The sequence below is a fragment of the Molossus molossus genome, unplaced genomic scaffold (genome assembly GCF_014108415.1).
Source record: "Molossus molossus isolate mMolMol1 unplaced genomic scaffold, mMolMol1.p scaffold_m16_p_10, whole genome shotgun sequence".
Lineage (NCBI taxonomy): Eukaryota > Metazoa > Chordata > Mammalia > Chiroptera > Molossidae > Molossus > Molossus molossus.
In genome coordinates, this window is record NW_023425345.1 from 49,475,562 (window position 1) to 49,502,338 (window position 26,777).

A 26,777-nucleotide genomic window follows, 5' to 3' on the forward strand; every position below is an offset into this window, starting at 1 on the left:
TCCCTGCACATACACAGCCTGATTCCTGAGGTCCTGTGGAATGGTCTGGATCTGTGTAGTGTCTCCCTACTTCCCACCCTCCCAACCCTTAGCCCTTCCCATTTCTGAGTTGGAACCAGATGCCTCAAAGGAGAAGTTTTGCTAATGTGGGCAGCCTAGGGCTGGGGAAGAGAGTGGGAGGCAACAAGAAAAAAGGACAGTTGGGGAAAGGGTTGTCAAGGGAAGGGTGAAGGGAATTCCTTAGTGCCCCTTTCTGGAGAAGCCAAGAGGAAATGAACCTAAAGGCAGAGGGACTCTACCATTCCCCTTGACCTTCCAAACTAATGTGAAGGGACAAGGACCTCAGTCCTGCTCAGGAGAAAAAAGGGGGTATTGGACTTTGCATCTCAACGAAGGTTCTCTAGTTTCACGCTGGTAGAGCCTCATGATGTCTAGGTTAGGCACTCGCCCTTATGACATAAAAAATGCTAGCTGTGCCCTGGCCGGTTTGGCTCAGAGGTTAGAGTGTCGGCCTGAGGTCCAGAGAGACCTGAGTTTGGTTCCCGCTAGGGGCGCGTACCTCGGTTGTAGTTTATCCCCAGCCCTGGTTGGGTTGTGTGGGTGGCAACCACTCGATGTGTTCCTTTCACATCGATGTTTCTCTCTCTTCCTCCCACTCTATCTGAACAAAGGATGGAAGGGTGTCCTTGGTTGAGGAAGGAAGGAAGGAAGGGAGGGAGGGAGGGAGGAAGGGAGGGAGGGAGGGAGGGAGGGAGGGAGGGAGGGAGGGAGGGAGGGAGGGAGGGAGGGAGGGAGGGAGGGAGGGGAGGGAGGAAGATGCTGTGTGAAGCAGCAAATCACAGGGATTTTAAGGGCCGAAGACATATGCTCTTGGCTTGAAGTCCCTATTTCCATCACTGATAATCTGTGAGACTTTGGGCAAGTTATTTAATTTCTATGCTACCCATTTTTCCATCTGAGAAATGCAGATAATAATGATACCTACATCATACACTTGTGGGGAATAAATAGGTAGTGTATCTAAAGTGCTTGGCACATGCCCAGCTAGTGTGGTTCACTGGCTCAGTGTTGACCCATGCACCAAGAGGTTGCTGGTTCTATTCCCAGTGGGCACATGCTGAGATTGTGGGCCAAATCCCCAGTGGGGGGCATACAGGAGGTGGCCAATTGATGCTCTCTCTCATTGATGTTTTTATCACTTTCTCCCTCTCCCTTCCTCTCTCTCAAATTAATAAAGAAAAAAAAAAAAACATATAAAGTGCTTGGCACATAGGGCTGGGACCAAGGCCTCAATAAATGTTTACTATTACTATTAATGTTACTGGAAGAAGATAGCTCTAACTGCTAAGTGGATGATGGATTTGAAGCCGGAGACTCCAGGGAGGAAACAGTAAACCAGACAGGAGAAAATGAGGACTTCAATAGGTGCAGGCTATCAAAATGGAAGGGAGCACAACTCAGAAATGCTGAGAAACAGTAATTCATTAACTCCAACAATTCCTGCCTTCGTCTGTCCTAGGCATCTGGGATGCAGTATGAACAGAAGAGACATTTTAGAGAGGAACAGACAAAACAAGTGAATAAGTAATAGTCAGATATGAAAAGCTACAGAGAAAAAATGAAGGTAAGAGAGCCAGGGAGTAGGAACTGGGGTATGGGGATGACACTCCACCAGACCCCGGGGAGTGAGGGCGTGAGTCAGAGAGACATCTACGGAAAAGCCCTCCAGATACAGGGAGCAGCAAGCGGAAGGGCTGTGAGCTGGAAGCTTGGTCTGTCGACAAATGCCTAAGAAGGCCCGTGTGGCCAAGACCAGTGAGCCTGGGCACAGTGGTAGGGGCTAGTGATGGGGAGATGGTGGCGGGGGAAGGGACTGTGCAGGGCCTCTTAGGCCATTGTAGGCACAGATCATTGGCTGGTGATGGGCTGATGGGAAATGGGGCACAGGTACAAAAGGAAGCAAAACATTTCCCTGGGGTTCAAGAAGAGTGTCTAGAACACAAGTACCATAAGGAACACCAGCCCCATGCCCATTCTTTGTAGCTTCTGCAGCACCTAAGACCAAGCAAGGTCCTCAGGGAGCAGCTGGGGAGAGGCAACTCTGACTGACTCACAGCCGGGCCCAGGCCCCCTGTGAGGTCATTTTCTCCCCATCTGGTAATAGAGACCCAGGCATGGCCATATTCAGGAACCAGAATATAGGGTGGCTTGAAGCTTTTCCTACTCACTCCAACCACTTTCAAATAGCTGAAAAATCTTAGCCATGCCTAGAAAAATGTTAAGAACTCAAGAATGTCCTGGAGACTACAACGGACTCTTCTAACTCAACACCGATAAAACCATCTCACCATCATAGTGGGAGATTTCCCAAAAATTGGTGCTTTCTTACATCTTATTCTTTGGAGTGTGAGCTGTACAGGTCAAGCAGAGGGAGCATTTCTTTGAGGTTAGATTATAAGGAGAAAGGGTGCAGGACAGGGGCAAGGAGACAAAGGATGCTGTGAGCAGGGTGGGTTGGAGTCTTGACTGGTGTGTTTGGCTCAGGAGGGCTCTCTGGCCAGCTCCACAGACAGACCAGGTTTTAAAGAGTGCCAGGGAGCCACGGATTTGCATGTTATTTGAGTTCAGGATTCAATTCCAGGTATGTGGAATGAAGTGAATGAATGAACAGCATTCAGACTCCTGGTTAAAGGGTGGACTCAGGAATCCAGACCACACCGAGGATCCAATCACTGGTTCAGCTTGGATCAGGAGACACAGACACAGGCAGAGACAGAACAAACAGTGAAAGAGACAGTCTTAGAGAGACAAACACCATTGAGTCTTTTCTACCAGGGAGTTTCCAGTCAAGGCAAGAAAGCAAAATCCACAGAATTTATTTTAAATAAATCACCTTTTAAAAACCAGGGAGTCACACACATATAGATTGGCAGACAGAGGCAACTTCATCCCTGACTTATCTCCACCTCTGCCTCTCCATCACCCACCTCCAGCTTCACACGGGACCATGTGCCTCAGTCTGCCTTCTCCATAAGGTACATTGCTCGGTGTCTTCCTGGTCTCCCAAATAAGTTAAACTATAAGGTCCTTGAGGACAGGCAGCTTTTATTTCCTTGGTAAAACCATCTCTTCATTCCACCCTTTGGGGTCCCCAAGCTTGACACTCAAACACATGCTTATTAAACACCTAGGATAACGGGTTCCCCAGAAGTAAAAGGCAAATACCCTCCAGGAACTTAGCTCTGGCTAAAAGACTCGATAGAGGTAGCATGTAAAACAGTCCATTTAAAGGACAAGGCAGACAGAAATGGACCCACAATCTCAATGTATAAGTGATGTACAATATCACTGGAAATAAAAAAGATGAATAAAATGACATAATAAAAATACATATGGATAGAAAAATATGCTTTGATTAGCCCCTTGGGATAGAGGCTGAAACCTCCAAAGGGTATGCTGAACTGTTGAGCAAGGCAATTTTGTTAAGGGCAGACTGGGGCATTAGGTTTGGAACCGGAAATGAACCGCTGGGGTCACAAAGGCGGTGCAGCCTCACTACAGGCTGCCATGAGTGGCCCTTCTCCCCCAAGGCCTACAATGTTGCCTTTGTAAATGAATGTGTGAGTTACCCCTAACTCCTCCCTGGCAGGCCAGAGAAACAGTTTACACTCCTGTCTTGGAAACAAAAGCACCGAATCATTCACCTGTGCTCAGTGATGACATCTCAGTCCATTCCTGATGTAAAAGGCAGATTACAATACAAACACCATGTGGCATTATATTATTTTCTGATTATAAAAGCTGCAGATGTCCAGGTAAAAGATGTTAAGAAAATGTGATCAGAAAAGGCTTCAAGGAGATGGGATTTGGGTGTGTGCTCTGTAGGTATTTGTGAAAGGAATAAAAGAGTAATTAATTGAATGAGGGGCACCCAGCAGACTGCAGGCTGTGCTCCCTGTGCACACACCTCTCCCCTTCAAGGCACTTCTGTTCTGCTAAGGGTGAAAGGACAACCTCCCGAAGTCAAGCAGTGGATGCTACCCCTCAAGTGAGAATAAAGAAAAGTTAGCAGCTCCTATCTGTTCTATTAGCATAACACTGATCTGGCCCTTAACTCTAAGACCAAGTTAATGATAACATTGGCCTTTAACTCTGAACCTCTACCTTGCCAGATTTCTATTCCAGGCAGCACTGTGGCCCTTGCTAACATTTCTGAATCTTAGATTTTGACAAGACTCTAGATAGCTGGTCCAACCCCTCACAACTGGAATTATACCTGGCCTGTCACTGACAGGCAGAGAGGCAGCTTACATGAACATTTCCCCAAGGTTCACCTTCTAGCTCAAAGTTACCTAGTTTCCCTTTTCTATCCCCCCCACCCCCGGGGATGCATGTATAAGTTCTCCCTTATTTTAAAGGGGGACCAGCATGACCCCATATGCCCTTATGCACTTCCCTACCTCCAAAGCTGGGAATGGTAGTTACGGGCTCTTAAGAGAACAGATGTTAGGATTCAGCACAGGTGAAATAAGGCCCTGGACTGGAAGGAACTGGGCTGAGCCTTACTTGTCCATTCCAAAATTTTAGGATGAATTTGAAGCTTTCAATAGATTGTTCTAGGGAAATATGGCAACTTTCTCACAAGCTCAGCATGTAGCCAATTTGAGTCAGTAACAGGGCCTGATAGCCTTTCACCTTTCCAATACTCTTGGGTATGTGAAGTCACTTCTCCTTGGCCCATCCAGGTACAGCAAGGGAGAAAACAATGCGCACCCCTCTTAACCTGGCAATCCATATCTGAGAGCCAGAAGGATAGCAAAGGATAAGGACCAGAGGCTGAGACACTACAAACACTGGGGCTCTTATATGAACCCTCTCCCTCTCTACCAACTGGAGCCTTTTATGGGCATGTAAAACCATGTGGTGATGGGCAGGCTATGGGATGGGGTTGCTGGAAGTGCTCTTCCAAGTTATCTGTTTCTACCCCAAGATCACTAAAACTCAGGGCTAATATTGCTAGGGACAGTGGGTAGATGCTAGTGTGATTACAGAGGCTAAAGAGAAAAGGAGGTATTACAGAGAAGTGTGAAGCACTTCATATGCAGAAGAGCTGGTTTACACAAAGTGTACAGGCTGGATGAGGAAAAAGTACTAATGTCCAACTCCAAACATGACTCCCAGGAGCAACAGTGGGTCCTTGATGACAAAAGGGATGAAACTAACCTCTGTGCCTCGGACCATGTTATTTCAAATGGGCAGGAACGGTCTGACTTTCTCTGTACAGGGCTCAGGAGTGACTGCTGGACTATGGTTTCTGTTGAAGGTGCGATGCACCTACAGCATATCATCTCTCAAATATTCCTTTTTTAGGGGAGGTAGGTAACTATGAGCACCGAGCACAGGGGAGAGAGGAAACTAGAAGAAAAGAAAAGCAATAGGCTTATTTACTTTAGAGCAGGTTAAACATGATATTGGAAACTTGCCCTTGGTCAATGGAATACAGGAATGTCTTTTTTTCCCCCTGGTCATCAAAGCCCACCCTTAAATGAAGGCAAAAATAAGTTTCCAGACACTGGTTCTGCTCTTATTGGCTGGCCCTCTGGAAAGAATGGCCCACTCTAAGTTTATATTTGGGTCCCACTGAGCCATCCATCTAGGCTACAACCTAGGTCTCAGCTTGGCTCACTCCTACCTGAAGGGTGGTCTCCGGATCACTAACTCCTACCTGTATAAAACTGCACTGGTTAGAAAGCGGGGGCCAAGTTCAGACCGGCTCAACAATTCCTTATGTATTTTTCAAAGTGCTTTTGTTGTGTGTTTCATTTTCTGCTATACATGGCAATACATATTTGTTGCTTTAGTCTGTATAAAAAATCTGTGCGGGAGGTAAAACAGATGCTATCCAAACAAACAATAGAGAAAACTATCTCGTTCTGAGTCCCCAGACAATTGAGAGAGCCTGAAAAACTCATAATCCAAATCTATACCATATCGCCACCTTTCAAATTGTCACTTAAATACGTAAGTACCAAGAGTCAATGTTCAGGATTCCTGCAATGAGGAGTCACTGCTTCCTAAAAGAGAATGTGAAAGGTCTCAGCAACTCATATATAGGAAGCTATTTATTTCCTATAGAAAACACACACGCAGGAAAAAAAAGGAAAGAAAGAAAGGAAGAAAACAAACAAAAGGTGGTTCCCCCCAAAAAGGCAGGCAGTTATGAGAACATCTAGTTGCTGGAGTGGAAACAGTAACATTCAGTTAACAATGGAATATTTAAAAAAAAATAATTTTCTTTTCAAATTGTAACCTGTGGTAAAACATAGAAAAATGTACTAAACAAGCTTGGTAAAAAACAGAGTATAATACTCAAATAAGCCCAGGGAGAAAGCACAATGCTGGAAGGGATGGGGTATAAGGGAAGAGGAGAAAAGATTTCATACAAAACTACCTATTACAATACAGAAAAAAGTATAAAACGTTCCTATTTTGGAACTTAAGTACAAAAATGACACTGGCATTGGATCATTTCACTATCTAGCCTGAGGAACGCTCAGAGGATGGGGGAGGTGCTAAAAAGAACAAAAGGAATAGCAGTATTTTAATCTCAAATTGATCAGTCCAAATTCCACCCGTTTTCCAGTTGAAAATCTCACCTCCCTCTGTAACCTCTATCCCTAAGCCAAAGTTCATCCAGGTCTCAAATATTCTGTTAGGAAGTCCACAAACACCCTACACATAGGGCTGGGATCTGTGTGTGCTGGAGCTAAATTTGGAAAATGGAAATAAATCTACAGGCTAAAATGGTGAACACATTCAGCCTTGAAAAAAAAAAAAGCATATCCCTGTGAAATATATATTTATATATATATATTAATAATATATATATATTAAATTCTCTGTGGTTAGAAACATATTTAAACTAACTAGCCACAGACCAAACTAGACTTGCATTCATCCAATGCTGGAATTTTATGCTAAAGACTGAGGTCCTTCGTCTTGGTCAGAAGTAGGTGGCAGTAAAAGTGGTGCCTTATTGCTCCACTAACCGCTCCCTGGGTGGGTCTTCCCCGTATCATGTGTTGTGAGCACATGCAAACCCCTGCTTTTAAGGAAAGGAGACTGCCTGGGACTTTGGGGTCCATCCAGGGCTCATTTGTTGTACCTCTGAATAGGAGGAGGCTACAGATGATAAAACAGCCTTGTATAGAAGCAGACAGATTTTACAGAGGGGCATATAGATAGGAAAAGTCCTAGAGGACAGACTTTTATGCATGTGCCCCAAAGTCCAGTTTACAGTCACGAAACATCTTGAAAACCATGTGTGTATGTTATGTGTGCGTGTATATGCTGGTGGTTTTTATCCCTAGCTTTTGTTCATGCCCTTTCCTATCTCTTAATAAGGCCTAACAACAAGATTTTATATGAAACCAAGAGTCTTTCCAAACTTCTCTCAGCCCCCTAATTAGAGACTGAGTGAGGCTGGAGCCCTTTGAAACCAAGATGGCAGAACTGAAGAAGTGGAAAGCAGTCTCTCTTCAGCTTAGGGATGTCCCTCACCCCTTTCACAGCACCAAAGTTTCTTTGCAAAAATAGTATCTGAGATACAAAAGGAAAGGCAGATGTGCTTGTGAATGCATCTCGCCAGGGCCTGGTCCAGGATCAAGGGCTTTACAAGGACAGAGGGTTGGGAGCAGCTGTTTCCATGGTCTCTGGCTGTAGACAATAAAGAGCTGGTCCCCCACAATGTCAATGTCTCCTAACTGAGACAGTCTTCACAAGAGCTTTCGGTGGAGGATCTCCCAGACCATCCGCTTCCGGAAGTATGGCATGTGTTGCTGTAGGGATACAGAGACACTCTTCATTTTCATTTCTTTAATCCAGACCCAACATTCCTTTCCCCATACTCCTTTCCTAGTCTCAGTTGTGCCCTGGCCGGTTTGGCTCAGTGGTAGAGCGTTGGCCCAAGGACCAATGAGTCGAGGGTTTGATTCCAGTCAAGGGCATGTACCTTGGTTGCAGTTGGTCCCCAGCCCTAGTCAGGGTCGTGGGGGAGGCAACCAGTCAATGTGTCCCTCTCACATCAATGTTTCTTTTTCCCTTTCTCTCCCTACCACTCTATCTGAAGATAAATAGAAAAATATCCTCAGGTGAGGATTAAAAAAAAAAGTCTCAGTTGCATTTCTGGTCTTTAAAATTTCTCATTCTTGATTACATGTGATTTTTTTTTCCCCTTTCCATTGCTTTTTTCTATTGCTATTTTCTTTCTTCCTTTTTTTTTTTTTGTTGTTAATCTTCACCTGAGGATATTTTTCCATTGATTTTTAGACACAGTGGAGGGGAGGGAGGGAGAGAAATTTCAATGTGAAGAGACATATCAATTGGTTCCCCAACCCCATCCCCTGCCCACCCCCAGTGACCCTGAGCAGGGCTGGGGACAGAACCTGCAACACAGGTATGTGCCCTTGACTGGGAATTGAAACTGCGACTCTTCAGTCTGTGGACCAACAATCTAACTGCTGAGCCAAACCAGCCAGGGCTCTATGGCTATTTTCTATTGTGGCCTTAGACATTTTATTGGACATTGCCTGGCATCCCCAGGCTATACCTAAATGCTGCCAAAAATTTTGATAATCTCTAGCAAGTCCTCTACATTGAAATCTTAAGAGAATGTAAGATCTGAAGCCTGAAAATCTAAAAGCCACTTTTTACAGGAGGGTATGGGAACTGCAAGAGTCAGTTCCACCCAAGGGTTATGGTGGAGAAATCCGGTAAAGCCATTAATTCAGACAGAAGTAAAGAGTTCATTTAGGTTAGCAAAACCTGACTGCTAACCAAATAAAGGGAAAATGAAGAAAATGTGCTCTGGTCCCAGTTTTCTGTTTCTTATAGGATTTGAGGTTGGTAGGGGAGATGAACGAAGAAGGCTTTGCTATTGACCAGGATTCCTTGACTTCAATATGTGATACATGGGAACCCAGGAGGTGGACTATTACCCTTCTTTTTCTTGTGATGTGGCAGGCAGTAACCACCGGGGTTATAAGCTATAAGCTGAAGCAGAGCCCTCTAAGCAGAGCTAGTAGAGAGAAAAACACCTATCGGGCACCTGGAGACAGGGTAGACACAGAGCTCCCTCCCTCAGCTCACCTGTGTGAAGTTGATTGGTCTGTCTTTGGTAATGCAGTCAGCATATTTGCAGGCAAACATCCCACAGTCACTTCCATTCATCTGCTGTGGAATTTCCTGAAAGACCAAGAACAATGAAAAGGTGCCATCTTGCCAAGATTCCTTCTTTCTTATTAGACTAGAAATAAGAACAAAAATATATAAATTTTACAGGTTTCCCTGAATTTTAAAGAGATGACCCTTGTTCCCCACTCAGAACAATACAGACTGAGAGAAAAAATATAGCATTTCAGTTAAACCTGTGAACTTCACATTAACCAAACTATCTCAGACTTCCATGGCACCTAAGAGTATAAAAACCGGTCCTTCCCACTAAGGCTAAACAATCAGCAAACATGTCCTACAGGAGTAAAAAGCTTAGCAAAATAGCTGGACATTTAGAAAACCTAATTTTACATAAGAAGCACATTACCAGTTTTCCCACAAATATCTTCTTCTATCTTCCCCCAAGGAACCAATCAACCAAGCTGAAGTTAGGCCAGACACCAAGACAGAAGGTCCCTGGGAATCAAGTAGTAAAGTCCTTCCCTTTCCAACCACCCTCACGACAGGAATTTGCATTTCATCAAGATAAAATGTACCTGGCTTTTCTTGCTGAAGAGCTGCCAGCCACTGGTGTCAAACTCTTTCCTTTTCTTGTCAATGCTCTCTTGCTTTAGGTATTGCCTGAAGGTATTGGGAGAGAATGAGAGGAACTGTGGAGAACATGGATGACCGCTGCCACCCGAAGAATGAAGCTGACCATCCTTAGGAAGAGTTTTCATATATGCTTCTGAGGAAAACAGTATATAAAGCTGGGTGGGGTATCGACACTGATAAGCCTCCTTTGGAACTCTCACAATTCACACCCACCCTGTCAACCCAAGAGAAACATGATCTCTGCCTCGGATACTCAGCTTCTTCTACCTACTGTTCCTCCTGAGGAATGAGTTTTGAATTCTGTTCCTTGGTTTATAAGGTCCTTTGGAACTCAATCTAATGGAAGAAAAGTTTCTCTAGCAATATCAAACTATTTATTTACTATTTTTAGCCTTGAGTCTCCTGTGTAAGATCCAATCCAAATCAACAATCTGTTGTGTACACCTCATATAGAGCACTCTTCACAGTGCAGACTGCTCACCATTCTGGAAGTTACCTACCAGAGTGGTACAGTGAGGAATAAGCATTTTAGAAAGAGAAACAGATGGGGTAATAAAGAGATTTGCATTCTGGTTCCCAGTGAAGTCACTAATTAATAGGACCCAGGCAAATCAAAATCTGTGGGTCTTGGTACCTTCATTTGAAAAAATTAGGTTAAGCTTTCTAGGTAGTTTCTATCTATATGTATATACCCACTCTATATTTTAGTGCACTAGGACATTAATTGTCTCCATTAGGATATATATTTGGTATTATTACATTATTATTAAGCTTAGATGTAAAATATCCATTCTTACTTAATATAAGAATTTTCCTTTATTAATCAGTCCACTGAAGGTATAAAAGAACTGAGTTCAATAGCTGGAAAACAATATACACCGACACTGGACTCTTCTGTCCTCAACTTCTTACTTACAGGAGGATCCTGCAGGCTTCATTGTTTATCCCACCCATCGAGTCATAATAGGTAATATTCTTCTTTCTAAAGTCCACAACCTGGGAATAAAAAAAAATTTGTGTTTATAAAGTGAATAAGACTGGTTTCTCAGCTTTTCCCCTCCCTGGAACTTGGAACCTTTTGCCAAATTTCCTGTGAAATCATAACAAGTATGACTGGTACTGTGCATCATACCTAATGCTTAATCTGCAGAAGACAGAACAGGGGAGTTATTTACATAGAACTATGGTGGAGGCTGATCAGCTGGTGGCCCCATTAACAGCCCTTAAATCTTTTTGCTGTATTCAGGGTCCCCACCTACAATGTGGGCAATAGTGAAGACACATGTTCTTCAGAGAATGTAAGTTGACTGAGACCATTTCCACAATTTCAGAAAGATGGTAACAGATTCTGGGTGTCATTTCTTCAGCTGGAAAATTCCCTTTGGTGTTATGCTTTTCAAATGCAATTCAAAACAGACTATGAAATAACTCTTATACTTTCATTAATATATTAAGTTAATATATCCATATTCTCAGAGTCATAAAAAATATTAAATTATCAAGGATGTAAGGCAAGTCATAATTAGGCAGAAATGAACAGTCGTAGGATTTGAATTGGCAGCACCATTTAAAAGTCACTTTTTAAGCATGTTTTGATAAAATGAGCTGAAGTTTTATTTTGATTCTCCTGCCTTATAATTTATTGATTTTTTTCCCCTTTATCAATTTTAGAGAGAGATAAAAGGAGAGTAAGAGAGATAGAAATATCAATGAGAGAGAACATCGACTGGCCACCTCCTGCATGCCCCCCACTGGGGATCGGGCCCACAACCTGGGCATGTGCCCTAACCGGGAATCAAACTGGTGATCTGTTGGTGCATGGGTCAACGCTCAACCACTGAGCCACACCGGCCAGGGTGATGTTCTTAAAGACAGTTCCAAAATTGTCAAGCATGATGTAAGTAGAAGTGAAGGAAATAAAAAATCAAACTTAAAAAAAAAAGTCCTCTGTAGGAATCCCTCTACAAGAGGGAATTGTTTTTTGTTTAGGGAAATACCTTGAAGACATATGTAGGTTTTAAAAGATGGGACAGAGTCTGAAAAGTCAGATGCAGTGGAGGAATTAATAAATTGCTCTACATAATAAAGAGAATGGGAGTGTAAAAATTAATAAAGTCACTTTTCCTCCCCATGCTTTGCCTTGAGGCTGCTTAGACTTATAACTCCTTTTAAAATATTTCCAGAAAAGAAAATCCACAGCTTTCTTCAAAGTCTAAGTATCTCTCATTCTTGACAGAAAGTTCATTGATCTATCTTCAATTTTTAGCCAAGTAAACACTACTCTTCTCTCAATCATCTAGTGAAGATGTAGAACTAATACTTCCTACTCTCTGTGTATTCTATAATTACATACATTTCTTTTAAATTTTATCAAAAACAAATGGGTACTCACAGCAAGACACCAGTGCACTCCCAGGTGAATGGGCACCAAAAGAATGTCAACAGAAAATACATCCACTTTCTTTGTCCAGCGTTTCACCGCCTGGTAACCAGCTGTTTTTAACTTAGTGAAAAAAAAGGTATTAAATGCATGTACACTTGGCAATCCCTTCTCTTTACTTCGCTCCATCAGCATATTCATGTAGAAATTGATGATCTGTGGGAAGAAATTATATGTATTAAAATAAACACTCAGGCCTTTCATAATAGTTGTGTTGCATGAAGGAAGAGCAGTTGCTGTACTGTACAGCATATTCTAATGTTTCCTAATCAATTCAATTAAGACTTTAACACCCAACAGCCGCATGGCCCTATATCAAATTCTGACTAGAGGGGAGGTTATAAACTGTGAGGTGATTCTAAACAGTAAAAACAAAAAGCTGAGATTATATATATAATGGGGTTGGGAATACATATAGGTCTATGCTGGCCAGAAGACTGAGTATTAGGTCAAAAGACTGCAGAAGAGGAAGAAGGAATCCTTGAAGGTGAGACTTAGAGGAAAAAAATGAAGAACAAGCAATTTAATAAAGCACATTAGCAGTTACTGGGACTGTATGAACAATTTATATAAATCCTGAGCTCAGTTAGAGTCTAGTGTTAACAAGGCTAAGACCAAGAGTTCAGTTATTATGTGTGGGTCACCTGGTTTTAGACAAAGATAGAAAACTTTGCTTCAATGCTAAAGACTGTATTTTAGCCTTTAAGCTAACTTGCAGAGGCAAATTGTTTTGGTTTCAAACAGACCCGAGTGACAGGATAAATCATCAATTATACTGGACAAAGTACCTATAAACTGACAGTAGCTCAGCAATGTCACCTTTTATAAATGCTCACTTGAATGTAGTATGAAAACCAATATAACATGAGACCTGAAAGTAAAGTTACACACAAGAAGAGCAAAGTTCTCCCCAGAATCTGTATGGTTAGCTTTCTCATTTTCATTGATTCCATTTACGACTTCAATGTCAAGTATGAGTGAAAGAAATTAAAATGCTTGATATAGGAGATATGTGATTCTTTCTGTTAATGAAACAATGTGTTCTCTAATAATGACTATGCTGTCTATGGTTCCTTGAGGTCCAGGACTCCTTGGTACTAAAGCTTGAAAGTTACTCGGCCGGAAGTTACTGCATACTTACTTTATGTGGTCAGATGAGGCCAGGTCAGTGTCTGCCAACTGCAAGGAATGAATGGGCTAACTGATCCACAGCTTGGAAATATGACTAAGAAAACAGGCATATTTTTCAGAATGCTTTTTGGGGAATGGGAAAATGCCCCCGTCCTTTGACAAATATTTACACACTGGGATGCCAGAGCAATGAGCTACTGCCTAACAGTAGGCAACTACATACCGGGCAGGCAGCAGGGACCACTGCCAGGAACACACCAGAGCATGGTCTAGACTAGAGAAAGGGCCTATAGATGAGGATGCCTAGGCAGTTGTAGGGAAACCACACTTGCCATGAGGCAGAACTGAGGGAAGGAGGGGATGGGGGACGGCTAGGGTTGAAGAACGACACTGTTCTGCCTGCATCTCTGAAGACTGAGGAATAGGTCCAGCAGGCCCAGAAGACTCCGGTTATGACTAATTCTCTGTCTTGTGTGATGCTCAATAGATAACTGTAACTCAATTATTTTAAATAATAATAATGAATCAAGACACAATTAGGATCATAGATTTCTCAGTCTGGGCTTCCAATCTAACTCTGCTCCCAAGGACAACAGTGCTAATGATGTTTCTAGGAATGAAGGCAGCCAGGAATACAGGAGGGTCTGCCCAGCAAGCACAGATTTCTAGGCTATCAACTACATTATATAGTGAGAGAAAGTCAGCAAGAGGGATTAATTCCCGGTATTCTACCCATCCCACAATATTAGGCATTTTATGAGGCTAACCCCTTCCATGGAGCAGACAAGTTATATATTTTAATAGGCAATAAGGACTCAAGTGAAAGGTGGAAGAAATCAGGCAAAGAGATAAGGACAGCCAAGCACAGGAAAGCCAAGGAGATATTTCTTCCCTAGGTGCCCATAAAAGTAATTACGACGTTTGGAATAATTACCCTTAAGTACAAAAGGATGACATAAATGAATGTCATGCTGCACATGATTGTCCTAATTTTTAGGAGGAAAGAGTTCTAGAGACCAATGAAGTTACCTGGACTTACACAGCTTGAGTTGTTTGGTTTCTTCTTTAAAAAAAAAAAAAAAAAGAGTGAACGATAAAGCTAAAGATCAACCCAGTTCAACAGAAACAGAGACCTAGCAATCGGGATACCTAGCACTGTCTGTTTCCTTTGAGAATCCCTCTTCCACTGCTTTAGCTCTGCCTCCAACCAACGTTTCTCCACTGAGAGGGAAATGGCCTCCTCCAAAGTCAGCTTATTAATTAGCTCTAAGAAGTTTTGTGGGTTCCTTTTCATTTCCCCTGTATCCCAGTAGGAGGGAGCATGGTGGCCTCAATGTTCCCTGCCATTAACTGAGAATATGTAATCGGACATCTGAGGCAGAAATTAGATCCAAGTTTCCTCTCCTCAGTTTTTCAGCTATTACTTTGTCCAAATGAGGAAAATTGCCATAGTTCAGCCAAGACACAATCATACCAAAAAAACAAGCTAGAGACTAGAGAACAAAAAGAATTCTACATGTCATCTCACAGAGGAGGGCTGAAGATGAAGGAAAAAGAAATGAGAGAAGGGATCACAGTGCTTAAGATGAAAAGAAAGTGATGATTGGCGCATTTGCTTGTACTTTGTGAAGACACGTGTCCCTCCCCTCCCCTGGAGAGAGCCTTTCTGCATGCAAGACTCTCTTAGCTCCAGAAGGTCTTGAATTCCCTTTGAAATAAGGGGTTAAATGTAGCAAATTAGCCCTGTGCCTCCTATTTGTCTTGCTAATATATTAGCATCTGAGGACAACTGCCAATGTTAGCCCAGTTGTCACTCTTTTTGGGACCCACACCTGCCTCTGCTTGCTGTGGCTTCTGGTGCCTAGGAGCTACCCTTCCCGCTGCCTTCACAGCCTTGGCCATGAGCGCCTGCTTGTCTATGCAGTCCTGTTTGGGGTGGGATGGTTGTTTATAGTGTCTTGTTCCTTTTGTGATTTTATTTGAAGAGCAGCCAGGGTGAAGCTGAAAAAGAGCTTCTCTTTAAAAGAAAAGCCTACAATGTTTTCAAACTAAGGACTCAATCCTTTTCCTGTATGTTACCACAATGACATAAATGGCCACTGCTATTTGTATCTGCCTTCGTGCCCAGTAAACCAGCCAAACTATTGTTTTCTCATGCATTTAGAAGTAAAACATCTCATTAACAGTACAATCTTGACTTTTAACCCTTCCCAATTGGCTTAGGGAAAAAAAAAGTTCTAAAAGTCCCGAGCATGACAGTGCTCGTGAGCAGAGACTAAGGCAACTTTTAGGGAAAACAAAGCTGTTTTTCCTACTTTACCTCTCTAGATTTTTCACTTTGATCTTCTATTCTGATTTTTAAATTAAATCTATCCTAGTCAATCACAAAGCCCAAAAGACTAACCAAGCAGCAGCACCTGAATATCATAGTCAGAGGTCATTCACTTCGAATATTTAACCTAATATTAAAACTCAAAAGGCAGACTTCAGAAAAAGTTCTATGTATTGCATCCCTCACTGTAAACATGTACCCAAAATTTTTCTCACATGCAGATTTAAGCAACAAATTATTAGAATTCCTGCTAAAGCTTTAGAGAAAGACATGTAGGCAGGCAATATCTATTTTTATGGAGTCACGACAATTCTAATTATGATTCTCCATGCGTTATCCCACATATATCAATGGCTAATTAAAAGAACTAGTTCTGCCCTGGCTGGTTTGGCTCAGCGGTTAGAGCATTGGCCCACAGACCAATGAGTGGCAGGTTCAATTCCGGTCAAGGGCACGTACTTTGGTTGCAGTTTGTCCCGGCCCTGGTCGGGTTGTGCAAGAGGCAACCAGTCGATGTGTCCCTCTCATGTCAATGTTTCTTTCTCACTTTTCCTTCCTCTTTCTCTCTCTCTCCCTCCTACTCTACCTGAAGATAAAATGAAAAAATATCCTTGGGTGAGAATTAAAAAAAAAGAACTACCTCTATTAAGAAACACTTTGTAAACGATATGATGTGAAATCTACCAATGACTCAATTAGAAACACTAAAACTTCCCTTCTGATTTTATTCCACATGTAAGAATGCAGAGTATGGTAGACCCATCAGATTTCCTTAACTAATTTATCTTATTTTGTCTAGTTTTTCCCCTTCTTATGCAATCAGTTTTTACTCCCTAGGGAAAATTTATTCCCTGTTCTAGGTTTGTCTAGTTGGACTTAATGTTTTGCAAGCTGCTTCCTTTCTTTACTGAGAATCACTTAAATTTAACTCCTCCTTGGAAATCATTAGAAAGCTGTGAAAACTACTAATTTACCATTTCCATCGAAGATTTGTGTTCTGAAGGTCAGAATGCTAGACAAAGAGTTATGTGCTCTGATTCCACATCCTAATTCTTCAAAAATCAGGTGAGCTTGATATACATCCCTTATAAAGTCTTCTTACTTCTCTACTATCAATCAAGGAACAGTACTTTCTCTATACACAAGGCCACTGTGATGCCAAATAGCTAAGACATCTCTTTCCTTTCAGAGAAGAGACTTAACAAAATAGACAAGTAGTCTGCTTGGTTAGCTGTGTCATTCATATAGTCAGTCTGCTATGTAGACTCTACCTTAATTCCTCCTGCACTCCCTCACTCCCCATATTTGTTATGAGTCTTCCTCATGGCCTTTCCTCCTCCAATGAAGTTAGAAATATAGTATTCCAACAGTCTCATGCTTTTGCATTTTGGAAACAACCTCTGCATGGTATAAACCCCACAGTACCTTGTTTTATTTCTGCTTTACCTAATCAATTGTCTTTCAGAGATATTACAAAGTGAGAGCATTTCCACTGTTCTTCATTCCTTTGTGTAGATTGAAATTTCCACCTCATATTTTCCTTCTGCCTGAAGAACATCCTTTAATATTTCTTCAAGTACAGGTCTGCTGGTGATAAATTCTCTGAGCATTTGTTTGTCTAAAAAAGTATAGCCTTCACCCTAACCAGTGTGGCTCAGTTGGTTGGAGCATCATCCTATACACCGAAAGGCTGCGGATTTGATTCTCAGGCAAGGCACATAGCTAGGTTGCGAGTTTGATACTGGCCCTGGTCAGGCTGAGTATGGGACGCAACTCTCTCACATTGATGGTTCTTTCTCTCTCCCTTCCCCCTTCTCTATAAAACAAACAAATAAATAATTTAAAAAGTATAGCCTTCTTTTTGAAAGATATATTTGCTGGGTATAGAATCTAGGTTGCCAACTGTTTTTATTATTATTATTACTTCAGTTTTATTATTTTATTTTTAAAAAACCACAAAGGTTGTTTCCAAGAAAGAAGAGGGTGTGGTGCTGCGCTCCTCCCCTCTCCCACCAGGTATGCTCCTGGGGAAAAGAGCCTTTGTTCTGAGTGGTTTCATTTTTATTTTTCTAAAGTGGAAGGGAGACAGAGGGAGGGGGAAAGAGAGAGAAAAACATTCAATTGGTTGCCTCCTGCAGGACCCCAACCAGGTTTGGGAACTGAACTGCAACCAAGGTACATGCCCTTTACTGGAATCGAACCCACAACTCTTTGGTCCACCGGCCAATGCTCTAACTGCTGAGCCAAACTGACCAGGGCTTCCTTTAGTACTTTAAAGATATAACTACACTCTCTTCTGGCCTACATGGTTTCTGAAAGATCTTTGTTCCTCTGTATATAATGTGTATCTTCTCCTCTAGTTGCTTTTATTATTTTTCTCTTTATCATTGGTTTTCAGCAATTTGAGTATCATATATTATAATGTGTTTCTTCTACTTGGGGTATGCTGAATTTCTTGAATCTGTTGCTGTAAATTTTCAAATTTTGAAAATCTTCCATTAATGTTTTTTAATTTTTTGTGACACCACTTACATTCTACCTTTCCTTCTGGGACTCCAATTATATGGTTAGACTGCTTGATACTGTCCCACAACTCACTGATGCTCCAGTCATCTTTCTTTAGCCTTTTTTTTTTAAATGTTTCATTTGGATGACTCCTTTGCTATATTTTCAAGTTCATTAATTTTTTTCTTCTGCAGTGTCTAATTTGTTAATTCATATACTGTCTAATCTCAAGTATGTTTTAATTCAGATTGTATTTTTCATCTCTACAAGTTCAATATGTGTCTTTTTAAAAAGATCTTTCTAAATATGTTTTTACTGATTTTTTTTTAGAGAAAGAGGAAGGGAGAGAGATAGAAAATCGATGTGAGAGAGATACATCAATCGGCTACCTTCTGTATACCCCCTACTGGGGATTGAGCCCACAACCTATGGCATGTGCCCTGACTGGGAATTGAACCAGGACCTCTCAGTACATGGGATGACACTCAATCCACTGAGCCACACTGGCTGGGCTTTGTCTTTTTTAATATGTTCCATTTCTCTTCTCATAATGCCTATTTTCCTTTACCTTCCTGAACATAGGGAATATGTTTATAATATCTGTTTTGGTATCCCTGTGTGTTAGTTCTATCATTTTTGTCATTTCTGGGTATTCCTAGTGATTGTTTCCCTTGCTGTAAGTTGTATTTTCCTTCCATTTTGCATGCCTAGTAATTTTTTATTGGATGCTGGCCACTGTGAATTTCACATTGTTGGGCTTTGTTACTAGAATTTGTTGTATTACTTTAAATATTGTTGGGCTTTGCTCTGTGATAGTTAAGTTACTTGAAAGTTTCAAGCTTTTAAGACTTGTATTTAAGCTTTTTACCAAGGGTCCAGAGGAGCAACCTTTATTCTAGGGCCAGTTTGGCCCCAAACCTGAGGCAATACCCTTTTGAGGACTCTAGTCAATCAATGCTCATGACTTTTCCACTCTTTCTGGTTGGAACATGAATCCATGACACCTGTGCTAGCTCTGAGGATTGCTCTGATTCCCTCTTCCTGGAAGTTCCCAGCTGCTGGTAGTTTCTTCCCAAATATACAGGTAGATATCCAACCAAAGATGGGGGGGGGGGGGGCTCTGCATATTCCTGGAGCTTTCTCCCTGTACAATAACCTCTCCTCCAGTATTTGACCTCAGAAATCTTAGCTACTTTGGCTTTCCCAAACTCTGAACTGTCTCCTCCTCTCAGCAAGACTTTCAGGCACTGCTAGATTCTACCAGCTCTCTGCCCCTCAATACACCAACTCAGTAAGCTGGAAAAATCATAGGCTCATCCCTTTAATTTCCTTTCTCTCAGGAATCCAATGTTATCCAATGTCTGAAAATTGCTTCATGTTTTGTCTAGCTTTCTAGGTTAAGTTGAAAGGGTAAATCTAATCTGTTTTATTCTATCATGACCAGAAGCAGAAGATCCATTTACTTGTATGCCTAAATAATTTCCATATATTTCTAAGTTTATCTGATACCTTATAAAACAACTCTTAGACCCTCTAAGCAGCACAATTATCAGGCCACAGAGAAACACAAAGCCCAAAGCAGTCCTCTCCTCCGGATCATTAACCTAGAATCTTCTAGTTGGATTCCAGAAGCTATCCAATTCAATCTCCAGAAATTAAAAAATAATTTCTAGTACTGATATCCATTTAAAAATATTTCCATTTGTTCTTTTGATTGTGACTTTCAATCTCCTCTCTAACTAATTCCTCCTCTCTTTAACCCTGTACTCCTTCCCTTAATTAGATATTTCCATTAATAACTAATCACCAGACCCAATATAGAAACCCCATCTACAATGTCCCTGATGGTACTAGCTTTCCTTTCAGATTCTTTACAAGGCAGCCAGTGCCCACATTCCATTTTTGAGAAGTTTCATTTTCTTAATAGTAAGGTAAAATGTCAATCCTGTCAATCATTAGTCCTTGAAGCTGTAATACACTCATAGAAAAATCCATTCATAAAAACCTATTTAAAAGCCTATTTATGAATAGACACTGTGGCTTATTCTTCTTTCAGAGAAAGGGTGACCTAATGGTTTTCTGTACATATCCCAAATATAAAACTCCTGGATTTTATTTTCCTTATAAACTAAATCTGATCCATTTCACTTCTAGGGTCTTATATTCCTTATCTAAAAAATGGTAAGAATAATTTTTCAGGCACCTTATTTTGAAGAAAGTTTTAAAACAGCCTATAAAACTGACAGGAAATACAAAAGGATGAGAAATGGTTATTAATGAAAATATCTATTTGAGGGAAGAATAGGATTGAAGAGAGGACAAATTACTTGCAAGAGAAGATTGAGCGTTCACAATTGAGAAATACACTTAAGTATTTCTAAATAAATACAAATACTTAAAAATACCTACTAATTCCCCATCGAAATGTTAGCTTCTAACAGGCAATAACTCTGAAAGTCTGAGAAATGAGGTACTTTGAAAATAGTGCTTTTTAAAATGGTTCTCATCATCTCATGGACATGTGAAATGGTACCTGCTTTCAAGGTTACCATTGTTCTGAACTCAGAGGACAAGTATTCCCTACAAGTTATAGGTAAGCTTGACAGAGATAAAGCAGACAAAGAATCTTTCCTTCCCTCATCTCTTCTAAATAACGTAATTTTCACCAACTTTGCTTACTAAAAATGCAGCCTCTGATGGGCCCAGGGAATGGAAAATATGTCCTGATGAATGCTGCCTCTGTAAGGGATCTCACTGAGGTAACTGCCACAGTAAACAGCAAGAACTCAGCTCATAGCCTACTCCTTGCTGCCCCCTAGAAAGTTTTGCATAATTTACAGCAAACAGTCTACATTCCTTTAGAATAACTGACCCCTTCCCATTTAGCAGCAGCAAGCAAGAAATAGCAAGAGGCCACAGATTAATGTCTCCAAATCAAAAACACTTAATTGGTGGATACCTTTTACTGTCCTTGATTTTCATTTTGCCCTTTGATTTAGTAAGCTTTTTTGTTTTCTGTTATTCGATCTAATGTTCTAATATCACTATTCTGAGCCAAAAGAAGCAAGGGTGGTTTCCCCTAAAGGAAGACAATATCAAACCATATCTTCCTTACTATCCTTGGTCAAAGATATTATTCAGGGACCGATGAAAATTTATATCTTATAAACTCACCAGTGGCAAAGAGAACAAAGTGAGGCCAGCTGGCCCCAGAAAAAATCAACATGCTGGGCATGACATATGGCTCTCAAATTCCATACATCTAATCCTAAAGTAGAATCCAATTTAAGATTCTAAGGCAGTATGATATAATGCATAAGACCCAATGAGGCCCTGGCCGGTTTGGCTCAGCGGTAGAGCATCGGCCTGCGGTCCAGAGAGACCTGGGTTCGGTCCCGCTAGGGGCATGTATGTACCTCGGTTGCAGTTTGTCCCCAGCCCTGGTTGAGTCGTGAGGGTGGCAACCACTCCATGTGTCTCTTTCATGTCGATGTTTCTCTCCCTCTCTCTCTCCCTCCCCACTCTATCTGAACAAAAACTGGAAAAAAATGTCCTCGGTTGAGGATAAAATAAATAAATAAATAAATAAATAAATAAATACCCAATGTGTGGGTCTGAATCCTGGCTCTGCTACTTATTAGCCATGTAACCCTGTAAGGTTCTTAATCTTTCTATACTATGTTTCAGTTCAGATCAGTTTAAAGACTGTAGTGTAATCAATTTACTTAAAATAATTAGAACTCTCAAAAGCTGAGGGCCATACATTTTTTTCATCCAACATATCAAATATTTAATAATAGAACTTTTTCAATGTCAGTTTTAAAAATAGGCTATTTTAGAAAGCTTATAACTAATAACCTAAGTGATCAAGAATAACTAGAGATACAAGGGGAAGTAGAAATGGATTCCTAAATGGAAAATACTCCTTCGTGCTACAACATGGTCAACTATTAAGTATTTTCTCTGAAGATATAAGCTGCATGAATAGGTGCCTTAAAGACAGCAACAATACTAATGAGTGAATGTCTTCTCCCCAGTGTCCAAATTGTCCATACATAAAAAGGTAAATCTGCAGTTCTCAGACTTAAAAGTATATAAAAATCACCTGAGATGTTTTTTTAAATGTGTATCTCTACCACACAGCTTCATACTTATTTAGGAGAACTGAGAAGCCTATGACAGCTAATTCTGATCCAGTTCATCCAAGGACCACACTTGGAGAAACACTGAGATAGTTCCTTGATTTAATTTTCACTTAATGTTCACTTACTATTTGAATATAAAAATGAGTGCAAGATTACCTCATCATTGAGCCAGTTCAGATGATTTAGAGTTTGAATATCTTTGCGTGTAATGGTCAAGCGGAATGCTTCACTCAGGACTTCATCCTGGTTCCCATTACGAAATACATTCTTTATTTCTTTCTCCATTTCCTAGAGATGCAAAAGGTATCAGAGATTAAGCATACATGGCTTCAGACACACCAGATTTCTCACCAAGCCCACACAATATCCAGACTATCATTAATCAACTGTATACTTCTAGCATTTTGGTTTCTATTCCTTCCAGTAGTAATCTCCCTGATTACTTCCTTCTATGCCACCTTGTCCTCCCCTTCTCTTTTTCAGCACAACAGTTCAGACCGTTTCACATTATTCCTGCTATCAAATTTCTAAGTCTGTGAGAAGACCTAATTATATTTTTGATCCAAACCATTTCCTGAGAAATAGAATGTTTCCCAAAAGGTAGAAAGAGCTAAGTAAAGGTAGTCTATTTTATTTTATTTCTTTAAAGGTAATCTCTTTTAGATATATTTTTCTGGATTTTTGTTGTTGTTATTGTTCTTTTTTTTTTTTTCCTCACCCGAGGACATTCTTCGATATTTTGTTCAGATAGAGTGAGAGGGAGAGAGAGAGAGAGAAACATCGATGTGAAAGCGACACATCGAGTGGTTGCCACCCACATGACCCAACCAGGGCTGGGGACAAACTGCAACCAAGGCACGTGCCCTTAGCGGGAACCGAACCCGGGTCTCTCCGGACCGCAGGCCGACGCTCCAACCGCTGAGCCAAACCGGCCAGGGCTATTGTTCTTTTTTTAATAAATATTTTTTCTTTACTGATTTTGAGAGAGAGGAAGGACGATGGAGAGATAGAAATATTAATGAGAGAGAACACTGACCACCTCCTGCATGCCCCCCACTGGGGATCGGGCCCACAACCTGGGCATGTGCCCTGACCAGGAATCGCACTGGTGACCTCTTGGTACAGAGGTCAATGCTCAACCACTGAGCCACACTGGCCGGGCTGTACTTTTTTCATGTAAAACATGGAATCCAACACACTATAATACATGTGCTATATTCACCAGCTATGTGAGTTTTCCAAACAGAAGACTGGATTAAGAAACTGATTACTTTAAAATGTACAGACTTCATGTATTTTCCAAATTTTATTACTTATAAAAATAGTAAGCCTCAGCTTACTGCACATGAAATGAAACACAAATTTATTAAATGCCTTTTCAGTGAAATTGCTAAAAGCCACCCATAATTCTTTCCTCAATGTTCAATAGTCATTTAAAAACAAAGCCAAGATTGGGCTGTACAAATTAAAGCTGGAGTATGCAATATAATTTCTCATTTTAAAAATATTTTATTTTTCAATTACAGTTTATATTTAATATTATTTTGTATCAATTTTAGGTGTACAGTTCAGTGGTTGAACAATCATATACTTTACAAAGTGTTACCCCTGATATTTCCAGTCTCCACCTAGCACCATACACAGTTATTACAATATTCTTGACTACATTCCCTATGCTGCACTTTACTTCCCATGACTACTTTGTTCTTTTGGTTTTGTATCGTTTTGTTTTTATTTATTTATTTATTTATTTATTTATTTATTATCCTCACCTGAGGACATTTTTCGGTATTTTGTTCAGATAGAGTGGGCGGGAGAGAGAGAGAAACATCAACGTGAAAGGGACACATCGAGTGGTTGCCACCCTCACGACCCAACCAGGGCCGGGGACAAACTGCAACCAAGGTACATGCCCTTAGTGGAAACCGAACCCGGGTCTCTCTGGACTACAGGCCGACGCTCTAACCACTGAGCCAAACCGGCCAGGGCTTGTTTTGTTTTTTAAATGGAGTGGAAGGGAAGGGGGAGAAAGAGAGAGAGAAACATCGCTTGCCTCCCACACGACCCTTACCAGGCCTGGAGAGTGAACCTGAAACCCGGTATGTGCCCATGACCAGAAATCGAATCCACGACCCTTTGGTCCACAGGCCAACACTCTAACTGCTAAGCCAAACCATCCAGGGCCTCATGACTATTTTGTAACCACCAATTTGTACTTCCTAATACCTTCACCTTTTATACCAGTCCCCCAATTCCTCTTCCCTCTCATCCAAAGCATTCTTTCTAAACACAACACTTGCTAGTGCAGGAATTTATATTATGTAATTTACCTCTGTGATTTCAGGAAATTCATCTTCACTGTCAGTTAATTTACGATCTTTTTTTTCTGTTTCTTGGGCGACTGTGACAGGGATCTCCTTTTCAAGAGGTACACGAAGATGCAGTTCTACTGAATCATGTACTGAATGTTCCTGTTCCTGCAATCTCTGAAATCAACAGAACTTCAGAATAAGTGGGATAAAGAAATATGCTTTCTCTGTGTAAACTAAGCAGTAGTAGCTGGACAGACCAAGAACATTTACCACTTATCATAAATTGCTATGGTACCACACTATCTTGCAATGACAACAGCTTTGACTCCAAACACAGGTAACCTTCCAAATTAGTTTCAATTTGGATATGCTATTTCTATATAATCTTATCCCAATTTTTTTACCTGGTTTTGAAGCTGTAATGCCAGTGCTTTTTGCTCTTCAATCTGGCGCCATCTTTCCCGTGCTCGAGAATCATAAACACTAGTTCTAGGAAGAGAAAAGGAATGTGACACAAATGCAGAACACACTCTTAACATCAGCCCATTGTTGATGTGCACTGAGCACTGAATATAAAACTCATATACAAAGTCTAAAATCATTACACTAACTTATCACTATACTTGTATTTTAAAACAGAGTAAAACCACATGCTGTTAATAAAATTTTCCTGTTTTTATTGAAATAATAAAAATTATTAGTTTGTTGCCAAATGTGAACAGATAACTTTTGTGGATATTTGTAGTTCTTTATGGAGAAAATTAAGCTTTATTTTGGAAATTCAAAAATGAGACTGAATCCCAAAGGAGAAAATAATACCGAATATCACTAAAGTTTTAATTCAAATATTGTATTTCTAAGCCAAAGGAAAAATACAGATTTTTTTCTTAAAAAAAATAAATTAAAAAAAAAAAACCAAGGCCAGGGGTTTGGATAACTTAATATAAGTTCTTAAAACTGGAGACTAAAAGCTTTTAGTAATTTTGCAAACTCCAGGAATAGAAATTAGTTAACAAATTAGTTTTATCAATGTGAAAATAAGGGCATTTATTTTCCTTTCTACATAATTACTAATTTTGAAATATTTTTTCCAATTCAAGTTAGTTTCAACAATTATAAACTTAATAAACTTGAGCATAGAAATGTCCTGACACCAATACAATTTAAAAATCCAATAACTTAAAAGTTGTTTTATAAATAGGGAGTTTTTACCAACTAAACATAGGTAGGATGAATGTCTAATTGATTTCTTCTAACTAAAATTAGGAAGTGATGGAGAAGAAAAAGTGATACCAAAAATAATAACTTACAATTCTTTGATCCACAACTCTGCCTGGAAAAAAGTAGGGCTATGGGTGGGAAAAGAAAAATGTGAATAAGAGGCTTATGAGAAAATTCAAATTATTGTCAACAAGAAAACCAATCAGTTAAATAATTTGCAAGAATGCTTTACAAGTATGAAATAAATACAAGGACTTACATTACATAAAATTGTAATTGGGAATTAAAGAAATACAAATGAGTCATTTGCATACATATTAGTTTTTCTTTATATAATAAAATACTCTTTATTAATTGCATTACAATTGATTCTTACAGAATGCATTCCTTAATTTGTCAAACGTCTATATCCATAGCAACCTTGTGGTGGCAACTGACAAAAGAGTATAGGTTAAACATGCATGGTGGTTGATAGTTTCATTTATGTTAACAAGTAAGATGAAAGAAACAAGGACACATGTCATAACTTCACTTCAGTCATTTGCCAATAATAATGTGAACAGCTTCTTTGTTAAATCAGATAATAGTTTTTGAATATTGGAAGAATTTATCTTCAATCTTTTGTGCTATTCACAATGTAATCACTGCAGACATGACACACTTTTAATTAGCAATGACAACACTATCACTTTCTTAAAATTAGTTCATCAACAAAATAATAAGTCAAGCCCTGATTTGTGATGTGAGAATTTTCCATGATGTAAATGTTCCCACCCTACCAAATGGCCCACTTCACCCTACCAACATGACATCACTGAATGTACAGTTGGGAAGAGATGCACAGTAGCAAGTACATCATTCTATAG

The 26,777-nt window shown here is 40.3% G+C and overlaps 1 protein-coding gene across 3 annotated transcripts in view; it reads right to left on the reverse strand.

Moving 5' to 3' along the window:
- Positions 1 to 6,937: 6,937 nt before the first annotated feature.
- Positions 6,938 to 26,777, reverse strand: part of SENP1 (SUMO specific peptidase 1) — a 61,962-nt gene continuing 42,122 nt past the window's right edge. Inside the window, exons 10-18 of one of the 3 annotated variants that reach the window (XM_036252334.1) lie at positions 26,001 to 26,039; positions 25,095 to 25,179; positions 24,709 to 24,864; positions 22,535 to 22,666; positions 12,218 to 12,421; positions 10,742 to 10,821; positions 9,768 to 9,852; positions 9,148 to 9,243; positions 6,938 to 7,838 (exon numbers count right to left, since the gene is read on the reverse strand). In XM_036252334.1, coding sequence (XP_036108227.1) covers positions 7,776 to 7,838; positions 9,148 to 9,243; positions 9,768 to 9,852; positions 10,742 to 10,821; positions 12,218 to 12,421; positions 22,535 to 22,666; positions 24,709 to 24,864; positions 25,095 to 25,179; positions 26,001 to 26,039 — 940 coding nt within the window. In that variant the 3' untranslated portion in view covers positions 6,938 to 7,775. The remainder of the gene's footprint in view (positions 7,839 to 9,147; positions 9,244 to 9,767; positions 9,853 to 10,741; positions 10,822 to 12,217; positions 12,422 to 22,534; positions 22,667 to 24,708; positions 24,865 to 25,094; positions 25,180 to 26,000; positions 26,040 to 26,777) is intronic. The other 2 variants (XM_036252335.1, XM_036252332.1) reach the window with 2 other exon arrangements.